At 42.8% G+C, this 12,706-nt stretch overlaps 4 protein-coding genes across 4 annotated transcripts in view; all 4 read right to left on the minus strand.

Moving 5' to 3' along the window:
* The window catches only part of LOC139757854 (uncharacterized), an 84,824-nt gene extending 80,119 nt beyond the window's left edge, over positions 1–4,705 (minus strand). The window contains exon 1 of the mRNA XM_071678757.1: positions 4,691–4,705. Coding sequence (XP_071534858.1) covers positions 4,691–4,702 — 12 coding nt within the window. The 5' untranslated portion in view covers positions 4,703–4,705. The remainder of the gene's footprint in view (positions 1–4,690) is intronic.
* On the minus strand, positions 3,664–4,657 carry LOC139757918 (uncharacterized). The gene is made up of 3 exons (XM_071678864.1): positions 4,598–4,657; positions 4,299–4,423; positions 3,664–3,977 (listed from the first exon to the last, which is right to left on the minus strand). Exons 1-3 carry the CDS (start codon positions 4,655–4,657, stop codon positions 3,812–3,814), a joined length of 351 nt encoding a protein of 116 aa, XP_071534965.1. The 3' UTR covers positions 3,664–3,811.
* Positions 4,706–6,748: 2,043 nt separating the features above from the next.
* Positions 6,749–7,860, minus strand: LOC139757908 (uncharacterized). Its single transcript, XM_071678853.1, has 3 exons — positions 7,849–7,860; positions 7,482–7,606; positions 6,749–7,173 (listed from the first exon to the last, which is right to left on the minus strand). The coding sequence occupies exons 1-3, from the start codon at positions 7,858–7,860 to the stop codon at positions 7,008–7,010; spliced, it is 303 nt and encodes a 100-aa protein (XP_071534954.1). The 3' UTR covers positions 6,749–7,007.
* A 2,003-nt stretch (positions 7,861–9,863) lies between these two features.
* Positions 9,864–11,030, minus strand: LOC139757715 (uncharacterized). Its single transcript, XM_071678465.1, has 3 exons — positions 10,988–11,030; positions 10,619–10,743; positions 9,864–10,309 (listed from the first exon to the last, which is right to left on the minus strand). Exons 1-3 carry the CDS (start codon positions 10,997–10,999, stop codon positions 10,144–10,146), a joined length of 303 nt encoding a protein of 100 aa, XP_071534566.1. The 5' UTR covers positions 11,000–11,030; the 3' UTR covers positions 9,864–10,143.
* Positions 11,031–12,706: the final 1,676 nt, after the last annotated feature.

The following is a 12,706-nucleotide window of genomic DNA, read 5'->3' on the forward strand; positions in this document are numbered from 1 at the left end:
CAGACAGACAGACAGACAGACAGACAGACAGACAGACAGACAGACAGACAGACAGACAGACAGACAGACAGACAGACAGACAGACAGACAGACAGACAGACAGACAGACAGACAGACAGACAGACAGACAGACAGACAGACAGACAGACAGACAGACAGACAGACAGACAGACAGACAGACAGACAGACAGACAGACAGACAGACAGACAGACAGACAGACAGACAGACAGACAGACAGACAGACAGACAGACAGACAGACAGACAGACAGACAGACAGACAGACAGACAGACAGACAGACAGACAGACAGACAGACAGACAGACAGACAGACAGACAGACAGACAGACAGACAGACAGACAGACAGACAGACAGACAGACAGACAGACAGACAGACAGACAGACAGACAGACAGACAGACAGACAGACAGACAGACAGACAGACAGACAGACAGACAGACAGACAGACAGACAGACAGACAGACAGACAGACAGACAGACAGACAGACAGACAGACAGACAGACAGACAGACAGACAGACAGACAGACAGACAGACAGACAGACAGACAGACAGACAGACAGACAGACAGACAGACAGACAGACAGACAGACAGACAGACAGACAGACAGACAGACAGACAGACAGACAGACAGACAGACAGACAGACAGACAGACAGACAGACAGACAGACAGACAGACAGACAGACAGACAGACAGACAGACAGACAGACAGACAGACAGACAGACAGACAGACAGACAGACAGACAGACAGACAGACAGACAGACAGACAGACAGACAGACAGACAGACAGACAGACAGACAGACAGACAGACAGACAGACAGACAGACAGACAGACAGACAGACAGACAGACAGACAGACAGACAGACAGACAGACAGACAGACAGACAGACAGACAGACAGACAGACAGACAGACAGACAGACAGACAGACAGACAGACAGACAGACAGACAGACAGACAGACAGACAGACAGACAGACAGACAGACAGACAGACAGACAGACAGACAGACAGACAGACAGACAGACAGACAGACAGACAGACAGACAGACAGACAGACAGACAGACAGACAGACAGACAGACAGACAGACAGACAGACAGACAGACAGACAGACAGACAGACAGACAGACAGACAGACAGACAGACAGACAGACAGACAGACAGACAGACAGACAGACAGACAGACAGACAGACAGACAGACAGACAGACAGACAGACAGACAGACAGACAGACAGACAGACAGACAGACAGACAGACAGACAGACAGACAGACAGACAGACAGACAGACAGACAGACAGACAGACAGACAGACAGACAGACAGACAGACAGACAGACAGACAGACAGACAGACAGACAGACAGACAGACAGACAGACAGACAGACAGACAGACAGACAGACAGACAGACAGACAGACAGACAGACAGACAGACAGACAGACAGACAGACAGACAGACAGACAGACAGACAGACAGACAGACAGACAGACAGACAGACAGACAGACAGACAGACAGACAGACAGACAGACAGACAGACAGACAGACAGACAGACAGACAGACAGACAGACAGACAGACAGACAGACAGACAGACAGACAGACAGACAGACAGACAGACAGACAGACAGACAGACAGACAGACAGACAGACAGACAGACAGACAGACAGACAGACAGACAGACAGACAGACAGACAGACAGACAGACAGACAGACAGACAGACAGACAGACAGACAGACAGACAGACAGACAGACAGACAGACAGACAGACAGACAGACAGACAGACAGACAGACAGACAGACAGACAGACAGACAGACAGACAGACAGACAGACAGACAGACAGACAGACAGACAGACAGACAGACAGACAGACAGACAGACAGACAGACAGACAGACAGACAGACAGACAGACAGACAGACAGACAGACAGACAGACAGACAGACAGACAGACAGACAGACAGACAGACAGACAGACAGACAGACAGACAGACAGACAGACAGACAGACAGACAGACAGACAGACAGACAGACAGACAGACAGACAGACAGACAGACAGACAGACAGACAGACAGACAGACAGACAGACAGACAGACAGACAGACAGACAGACAGACAGACAGACAGACAGACAGACAGACAGACAGACAGACAGACAGACAGACAGACAGACAGACAGACAGACAGACAGACAGACAGACAGACAGACAGACAGACAGACAGACAGACAGACAGACAGACAGACAGACAGACAGACAGACAGACAGACAGACAGACAGACAGACAGACAGACAGACAGACAGACAGACAGACAGACAGACAGACAGACAGACAGACAGACAGACAGACAGACAGACAGACAGACAGACAGACAGACAGACAGACAGACAGACAGACAGACAGACAGACAGACAGACAGACAGACAGACAGACAGACAGACAGACAGACAGACAGACAGACAGACAGACAGACAGACAGACAGACAGACAGACAGACAGACAGACAGACAGACAGACAGACAGACAGACAGACAGACAGACAGACAGACAGACAGACAGACAGACAGACAGACAGACAGACAGACAGACAGACAGACAGACAGACAGACAGACAGACAGACAGACAGACAGACAGACAGACAGACAGACAGACAGACAGACAGACAGACAGACAGACAGACAGACAGACAGACAGACAGACAGACAGACAGACAGACAGACAGACAGACAGACAGACAGACAGACAGACAGACAGACAGACAGACAGACAGACAGACAGACAGACAGACAGACAGACAGACAGACAGACAGACAGACAGACAGACAGACAGACAGACAGACAGACAGACAGACAGACAGACAGACAGACAGACAGACAGACAGACAGACAGACAGACAGACAGACAGACAGACAGACAGACAGACAGACAGACAGACAGACAGACAGACAGACAGACAGACAGACAGACAGACAGACAGACAGACAGACAGACAGACAGACAGACAGACAGACAGACAGACAGACAGACAGACAGACAGACAGACAGACAGACAGACAGACAGACAGACAGACAGACAGACAGACAGACAGACAGACAGACAGACAGACAGACAGACAGACAGACAGACAGACAGACAGACAGACAGACAGACAGACAGACAGACAGACAGACAGACAGACAGACAGACAGACAGACAGACAGACAGACAGACAGACAGACAGACAGACAGACAGACAGACAGACAGACAGACAGACAGACAGACAGACAGACAGACAGACAGACAGACAGACAGACAGACAGACAGACAGACAGACAGACAGACAGACAGACAGACAGACAGACAGACAGACAGACAGACAGACAGACAGACAGACAGACAGACAGACAGACAGACAGACAGACAGACAGACAGACAGACAGACAGACAGACAGACAGACAGACAGACAGACAGACAGACAGACAGACAGACAGACAGACAGACAGACAGACAGACAGACAGACAGACAGACAGACAGACAGACAGACAGACAGACAGACAGACAGACAGACAGACAGACAGACAGACAGACAGACAGACAGACAGACAGACAGACAGACAGACAGACAGACAGACAGACAGACAGACAGAGAGAACGTCGAGGTTGATGACCCTCTCACTTTGCCTAGATTGACTTCAGTGTCCTTGACAGTCCAGTTTCGTGCACCTTGTGTGTCACTGGACAACTGTGACTGTGCTCGGTGACTTGACCATTTGGGTGTTACCTTGATACAGGAAATATTCATTTCCTGTCATCGAATTCCTCAGAGGACACGAAGGATCCTTGTGTACCATCAGCCCTCACGCCGGCATCGCTGACGGGGACGGCGTTGGTATCCAATACTCGGTAGCCATCGTCGTCAGCGATGTAATTGACAAAATACTTAACACCCTCAGGTGAAGTCCAGCTGCAACATGAAAGACAAAATTTTAGATGATTCTCATTATGATCTGACAGACTGTAAGTTAGTCTAACCTTTCTTAGACACTTCACTGAAGCATCTCTTCCTAGCAGTCATGGAATGTTTGATTAGCAGTATTTTAATCGATATAATTTCTGTTATTATTACACAGACAAGAAGTCCAAGCATATTTCTTCAGTATCCTGACCACCATTCACTCTTCACGATACACAGAATACTGGGAATATAAGTGTAAGGGGAATGCTTACTTGTGTTGGGTATTTATATGTACATGTATATAACTATGGAGCAGTGGCGGATGCTCACCTGTAGGTGCCAGTTACGGTGCCGTCCTCAATGCTCAGGTCCTGATGGAGGTCGTCCAGGTCGATTGTGAGAATAGAGTCAGGACGGGCGGCGACCAGGGCGGCCAGACCCACGAGGACGAACAACTGGTAGAAGGAAAAAGATAAATCATTTCTAAATGTTCTTTCGGTATAGAGACCATACACTCAGTACAATGCATTGTGAACCTATGAAAATATTTGTAATATGAAATTCTTTAACTTTTATTGCTGTCTCTACTACCTTCTTGCTATGTTGTTAGTCACGTGTATGACACAAACACTATTTGTCTTAGTTGAATCATGACCAGAGGAAACTGAAAACAGTCGGTACACTTGCATAGTTAACTCCTCTGCTAAATAAAATCAACTTACGGTGCACTTCATGTTGGTCGGTGGTCAGCGAAGGTGTGATGCCCCTATGATGTGGCGACTGGTTTTATAGGTGCCGTGCGGGGCCACGCCCACATGACTGACCCTCTGTAGGGCCACGGTCACATTCATACAGTAAAATGATATATCATCTTTATCACTATTGTGATCATCGTAACTGTACTGGTACACTCATATAACTGGAAATAACATTATGGATACAGTATTATGTGATTCAGTAGGAACTACCAACAGGTTAAGACCACCAACTTTGCGAGTTTCATGTTAGATGTGGGGTCAATGTTTTCTGGTAACAAAAAACTTTTGGGCAGTCCTGTTTTTCATCAGACCGTCGGCCAAGGAAGGGCACTTTCTATCAGAGTGAATGTTATCAATAAATGAGTATACAGAGCACTATAGTGTTAGGGATATGTATGTGATCTTCAAGAGGTTTTAAAGACTTGAAACAAGAGACAACATGACGTCGATGATTGTGACTAAGTATATTGCATGAATGAGACAATATGTATCTTTCTAGTTGTGTCGAAGCTGCGTCTACTTAGAGGGTTCCAAGAGATTCACAAGGTAATTGAATATCAAATAAATAACTTGTTCAAGATTAAAGATACAATGTAGACTGATAATTGATAGGGAAATAATATATGAATACAATTGAACTTTAGAGTTATGGCAATCGAGAAATCTAAATTTTAATGAATGGCAAATGCATTATTGTAGATTATGACAGTTTTTAGTTAATATAGTTAAAATTATTTAATTCATTATATCTACATACTAATTCATTGACAACTTATTTATGTTAGGTATTGAAGATTGCCTGTGTAAAACAAAATATATGAAATCTGTTGCATTAAACGAGCATAAGTGACACACTCTTGATGATAGCAATATTATCAAGGTAATAATTTTGATTCATAATCACTAAATTATCATTTATAGGGTAAATTTATTCAGTGTAATGACGTATGTTCTGTATAGTCGTCTTGAATGTGGCCTGATGATAATTCCATGACCATCTAAACCCAGTAGGTACTTGGATGTCTTGACACACTTCGGTTGGCGCAGATGGAGCTGCTTAAGTAGGTAACCCTGATTTTCACAAGTCTACCTGCATCTAGACTTCCTTCCTTAATCCCGAAGGAGCCATCTTCACTGACCTGGCATGGAATCACTAGACCATGTCCAACTGCGGCAAGGTCATCTTAGGCAGCACATGAGGAGCCGCTAACTCATCCTTCGCTTCAGTCATGCAGTTCATATTTCTGATACACCGAGGTGCCACCTTCGCCTGGAAACGTCCGGTATGTGTTTTAAGTCACCTCTTTCCTGGACACAGACTCTAGGCCGTTAACATAGTCATGAGAAGACCTGAGGAGATTCTAACGTTTTGCCCTGTTTATGTCGTTATATGACTCTAGCACAGGCTACAGTAACTCCCCCACCCAATTTCTCTACTGCAGGATAAATTTAACAATAGCTGTATAATCTTGGTACCTTGGTTACTCCACCTCCCTTCTGCAGATGATTAAGCAGTGACCAACTCTTTCAGTGGGACTCTTGCCTCACAACACCTCACACCTGCACCTATGCCAGGCAATGAATCCTCATCGACTGTCTGGTGCCAGGACTAAGGAAATCCAAACTGTCTCTTCTCACCTTACCTATACAGACCTCTACTCCTATGCTAATCCTGTTCCACCAGCACTAGAAGTTCGTTATCAGTTAATCAGTAACGTTTAATTGTCATTGACCAATCTTGCTTGCTTCCTATTATGTTTTAAACATTATGTATTAGTCTTATAATCATCCTTTGCATTTCATTCATTGTTAGTATAAATGTATCAACAAACACATCTAAAGCAATACCTTCGTCTAAGATGAGAAGGATGACGGCAAACTGAATACACATAATGCGACCATATTGTATCAACACATGGTCGTTTGTTTACTAAACTCCCCAAACCAGTGCTGTGAGGCGATGGCAATGATGTTTATACAAAAAGGATTAGCAATTCAAAATTCTGTCTTAATTTCCTTATTTCATTGGCGATCAGATATTAGTATGTACATTGCAAATGAAATAATGTTACTGCTGATGAAGGAAAGTCTGTACAAAGATGTTGGTAGCCTCTCAAGTGAGGCTGAAGAGAGAACGTCGAGGTCGACGATCCTCTCACTTTGCCTAGAATGACTTCAGTGTCCTTGACAGTCCAGTTTCGTGCACCTTTTGTGTCAATGGACAACGGTGACTATGCTCGGTGACTTGGCCATTAGGGTATTACGTTGATACAGAGACTATTTATTTCCTGTCATCGAGTTCCTCAGAGGACACGAAGGATCCTTGTGTACCATCGGCCCTCACGCCGGCACCGCTGACGGGGACGGCGTTGGTATCCAATACTCGGTAGCCATCGTCGTCAGCAACGTAATTGACAAAATACTTAACACCCTCAGGTGAAGTCCAGCTGCAATATGAAAATAAAAATGTTAGATGTTCTTATTTTCTCTCATAGACTGTAAGCTACTCTACACTTTCCTAGTAGCTTTACTTAAGCATCTCTTCCAAGCAATTATGGAATTTTGATTGTTAACATTTTGATAGATATGATTTATGTTGTAATTACACAGTCCAGACATCCACAGGGCACGAGGAATATAAGTCTAATAGGCCTGTGTACATGACAAGAGTTTCACTTACAGTGAAAAAGTACCTTATTTTGTCTTGATTTTATATTTACATTTGTATAACTATGGAGCAGTGGTGGATATTCACCTGTAGGTGCCAGTTACGGTGCCGTCCTCGATGCTAAAGTCCTGATGGAGGTCGTCCAGGTCGATTGTGAGAATAGAGTCAGGGCGGGCGGCGACCAGGGCGGCCAGACCCAGGAGGACGAACAACTGGTACAGGAAAAAGATGAATTATATCCCAATATTCTTTCATTATAGAGACAGTACACTTAATACATTGCATTGTGAAACTGAATTATTTGTAATATGAAATTCTTCAATTTCTTGCAATGATGTTAGTCATGTGTATGACATGAACACTCTTTGTAGCAATTGAATCATGAACAGAGAAAAATGAAAAAATTGAATACACTTGAACAGTGAACTTCTCCGCCAAATAGAACCCAACTTACAGTGCACTTCATGTTGGTCGGTGGTCAGCGAAGGTGTGATGCCCCTATGATGTGGCGACGGGTTTTATAGGTGCCGCGCGGGGCCACGCCCACATGACTGACCCTCTGTAGGGCCACGGTCACCTTCATACAGTAAAATGATATATTACCTTTATCACTATTGTGATCCTCCTAACTGTACTGGTACACTCATATAACTGGAAATAACATTATGGATACAGTATTATGTGATTCAGTAGGAACTACCAACAGGTTAAAACCACCAACTTTGCGAGTTTCATGTTAGACGTGGGTCAATGTTTTCTGGTAACAAAAAACTTTTGGGCAGTCCTGTTTTTCATCAGACCGTCGGCCAAGGAAGGGCACTTTCTATCAGAGTGAATGTTATCAATAAATGAGTCTACAGAGCACTATAGTGTTAGGGATATGTATGTGATCTTCAAGAGGTTTGAAAGACTTGAAACAAGAGACAACATGACGTCGATGATTGTGACTAAGAATCTTGCATGAATGAGACAATGTGTATCTTTCTAGTTGTGTCGAAGCTGCGTCTTATTTGAGGGTTCCAAGTGACTCATAAGGTAATTGAATATGAAATAGAAAACTTGTTGAAGATCAAAGATACTATGTAGACTGATTATTGATAAAGAAATGATATGTGAATATAAGAGTACTTTAGAGTTACGGTTATCGAGAAATTTAAATTTTCCTGAATTGCAGATGAAATATTGTAGGATATGATAGTTTTTGATCTATATAATACGAAACTTGTAATTCATTATGTCTAGATAATAATTCATTGACAACTTATTTATGTTAGGTATTGAAGATTGCCTGTGTAAACATAATATATGGAATCTGTTGTATCAAACTAGCAAAAGTGATACACTTTAATAATATCTATGTTATCAAGTCAATAATTTTCGTTCATAATCACACCATTATTCATTCATACTGTAAATATATTCAGTGTATTGACGTATGTTCTTTATAGTCGTTTTGAATGTGGCTTGATGATAATTCCAATAACCATCTAAACCCAGCACGTACCTGGATGTCTGGACACAAACTTTGTTTGGCGCAGATGGAGCTGCTTAAGTAGGTAACCCTGATTTTCACCACAGTCCACCCGCATCCATGCCATCTTCACTGACCTGGCATGGAATCACTTGACCATATCCAACTGCGGCAAGGGCATCTTAGGCAGCACATGAGGAGACGCTAACTCATCCTTCGCTTCAGTCATGCAGTTCATATTTCTGATACACCGAGGTGCCACCTTCGCCTGGAAACGTCCGGTATGTGTTTTAAGTCACCTCTTTCCTGGACACAGACTCTAGGCCGTTAACATAGTCATGAGAAGACCTGAGGAGATTCTCACGTTTTGCCCTGTTTATGTCGTTATATGACTCTAGCAAAGGCTACAGTAACTCCCCCACCCAATTTCTCTACTGCAGGATAAATTTAACAATAGCTGTATAATCTTGGTACCTTGGTTACTCCACCTCCCTTCTGCAGATGATTAAGCAGTGACCAACTCTTTCAGTGGGACTCTTCCCTCACAACACCTCACGCCTGCACCTATGTCAGGCAATGAATCCTCATCGACTGTCTTTTGCCAGGACTAAAGAGATCCAAACTGTCTCTTCTCATCTTACCTATACAGACCTCTACTCCTATGCTAATCCTGTTCCACCGGCACTTGAAGTTCGTTATGAGTTACTCTGTAACGTTTAATTGTCATTGTCCAATCTTGCTTGCTTCCTATTATGTTTTAAACATTATGTATTAGTCTTATAATCATCCTTTGCATTTCCTTCATTGTTAGTATAAATGTATCAACAAACACATTTAAAGCAATGCCTCCGCCTAAGATGGGGAGGATGACGCCAAACTGGATACACACAATGCTATCATATTGTATTAACACATGGTCGTTTGTTTACTAACATCCAAAAACAGTGGTTTAAGGGGATGGCAATGATTCTTATACAGAAAGGATTAGCTATTCAAAATCTTTCTTAATATCTTTATTTCATTGGCGACAATATATTAGTATGTACATTACAAATAAACTTAATTTTCCTGCTGATGAAGGAAAGTCTGTACAAAAATGTTGGTAGTCTCTCAAGTGAGGCTGAAGAGAGAACGTCGAGGTCGACGACCCTCTCACTTTGCCTAGATTGACTTCAGTGTCCTTGACAGTCCAGTTTCGTGCACCTTGTGTGTCACTGGACAACGGTGACTGTGCTCGGTGACTTGATTATTTGGGAATTACGTTGATATACAGGATATTTATTTCCTGTCATCGAGTTCCTCAGAGGACACGAAGGATCCTTGTGTACCATCGGCTCTCACGCCGGCATCGCTGACGGGGACGGCGTTGGTATCCAATACTCGGTAGCCATCGTCGTCAGCGATGTAATTGACAAAATACTTAACACCCTCAGGTGAAGTCCAGCTGCAATATGAAAATAAAAATGTTAGATGTTCTTATTTTCTCTCAAAGACTGTAAGCTATTCTACACTTTCCTAGTAGCTTTACTTAAGCATCTCTTCCAAGCAATTATGGAATTTTGATTGTTAACATTTTGATAGATATGATTTATGTTGTAATTACACAGTCCAGACATCCATAGGGCACGAGAATATAAGTCTAATAGGCCTTGTGTACATGACAAGAGTTTCACTTACAGTGAAAAAGAACTTTTATTTTATCTTAATTTTATATGTACATTTGTATAACTATGGAGCAGTGGCGGACACTCACCTGTAGGTGCCAGTTACGGTGCCGTCCTCAATGCTCAGGTCCTGATGGAGGTCGTCCAGGTCGATTGTGAGAATAGAGTCAGGACGGGCGGCGACCAGGGCGGCCAGACCCAGGAGGACGAACAACTAGTGCAGGAAAAATATAAATCATATCTCAATGTTCTTTCATTATAGAGACCTTACACTTTATACATTACATTGTGAAACTGAAAATATTTGTAATATGAAGTCCTTCAATCTTCTTGCGATGATGTTAGTCATGTGTATGACACAGACACTCTTTGTCTCAGTTGAATTATGACCAGAGAAAAATGAAAAAACTGAATACACTTGAAGAGTTAACTTCTCCGCCAAATAGAACCCAACTTACGGTGCACTTCATGTTGGTCGGTGGTCAGCGAAGGTGTGATGGCCCTATGATGTGGCGACTGGTTTTATAGGTGCCGCGCGGGGCCACGCCCACACGACTGACCCTCTATAGGGCCACGGTCACCTTCATACAGTGAAATGATATATCATCTTCATCACTATTGTGATCCTCCTATTTGTACTGGTACATTCATACAACTGGAAATAACATTATGGATACGGTATTATGTGCTTAAGTAGGAATCATCAACAAGTTAAAACTACCAACTTTTCGAGTTTCATGTTAGACGTGAGTCAATGTTTTCTGGTAACAAAAAACTTTTGGGCAGTCCTGTTTTTCATCAGACCGTCGGCCAAGGAAGGGCACTTTCTATCAGAGTGAATGTTATTAATAAATGAGTATACAGAACACTATAGTGTTAGGGATATGTATGTGATCTTCAAGAGGTTTTAAAGACTTGAAACAAGAGACTACATGACGTCGATGATTGTGACTAAGTATCTTGCGTGAATGACACAATATTTATCTTTCTAGTTGTGTCGAAGCTGCGTCTTATTAGAGGGTTCCAAGTGATTCACAAGGTAACTGAATATGAAACAGAAAACTTGTTGAAGATCAAAGATACTATGTAGACTAATTATTGATAGCGAAATGATATATGAATATAAGAGAAGTTGAGAGTTACGGCTATCGAGAAATTTAAATTTTCCTGAATGACAAATGAATTATTGTAGGATATGATAGTTGTTGATCTATATAATAAGAAACTTGTAATTCATTATGTCTAGATAATAATTCATTGACAACTTATTTATGTTAGGTATTGAAGATTGCCTATGAAAACAAAATATATGAAATCTGTTGTATTAAACGAGCAAAAGTGATACACTTTGATAATATCTATATTATCAAGTTAATAATTTTCATTCATAATCACACCATTTTCATCTATAGAGTAAATGTATTCAGTGTAATGACGTATGTTCTGTATAGTCGTCTTGAATGTGGTCTGATGATAATTCCATGACCATCTAAACCCAGTAGGTACTTGGATGTCTTGACACAAACTTCGTTTGGCACAGATGGAGCTGCTTAAGTAGGTAACCCTGATTTTCACAAGCACACCCGCATCTATGCCATCTTCACTGACCTGGCATGGAATCACTTGACCCTATCCAACTGCGGCAAGGTCATCTTAGGCAGCACATGAGGAGCCGCTAACTCATCCTTCGCTTCAGTCATGCAGTTCATATTTCTGATACACCGAGGTGCCACCTTCGCCTGGAAACGTCCGGTATGTGTTTTAAGTCACCTCTTTCCTGGACACAGACTCTAGGCCGTTAACATAGTCATGAAAAGACCTGAGGAGATTCTAACGTTTTGCCCTGTTTATGTCGCTACATGAGTCTAACACAGGGTACAGTAACTCCCCCACCCAATTTCTCTACTGCAGGATAAATTTAAGAATAGCTGTATAATCTTGGTACCTTGGTTACTCCACCTCCCTTCTGCAGATGATTAAGCAGTGACCAACTCTTTCAGTGGGACTCTTCCCTCACAACACCTCACGCCTGCACCTATGTCAGGCAATGAATCCTCATCGACTGTCTTTTGCCAGGACTAAAGAGATCCAAACTGTCTCTTCTCACCTTACCTATACAGACTTCTACTCCTATGCTAATCCTGTTCCACCGGCACTTGAAGTTCGTTATGAGTTAC

The sequence above is a fragment of the Panulirus ornatus genome, chromosome 28 (genome assembly GCF_036320965.1).
Source record: "Panulirus ornatus isolate Po-2019 chromosome 28, ASM3632096v1, whole genome shotgun sequence".
Taxonomy (NCBI): domain Eukaryota; kingdom Metazoa; phylum Arthropoda; class Malacostraca; order Decapoda; family Palinuridae; genus Panulirus; species Panulirus ornatus.

Excerpts from the sequence above, each read along its gene's own strand:
- LOC139757908 (XM_071678853.1), bottom strand. Across the intron at positions 7,174-7,481 it reads ACCGTAACTGGCACCTACAG|CTGGACTTCACCTGAGGGTG; the intron begins GTGAATATCCAC and ends TTCATATTGCAG.
- LOC139757918 (XM_071678864.1), bottom strand. The coding sequence starts at position 4,657 with ATGCAAGTGTACCGACTGTTTTCAGTTTCCTCTGGTCATGATTCAACT. Across the intron at positions 4,424-4,597 it reads ATTCAACTAAGACAAATAGT|TTGTTCGTCCTCGTGGGTCT; the intron begins GTTTGTGTCATA and ends TCCTTCTACCAG. Across the intron at positions 3,978-4,298 it reads ACCGTAACTGGCACCTACAG|CTGGACTTCACCTGAGGGTG; the intron begins GTGAGCATCCGC and ends TTCATGTTGCAG.
- LOC139757715 (XM_071678465.1), bottom strand. Across the intron at positions 10,310-10,618 it reads ACCGTAACTGGCACCTACAG|CTGGACTTCACCTGAGGGTG; the intron begins GTGAGTGTCCGC and ends TTCATATTGCAG.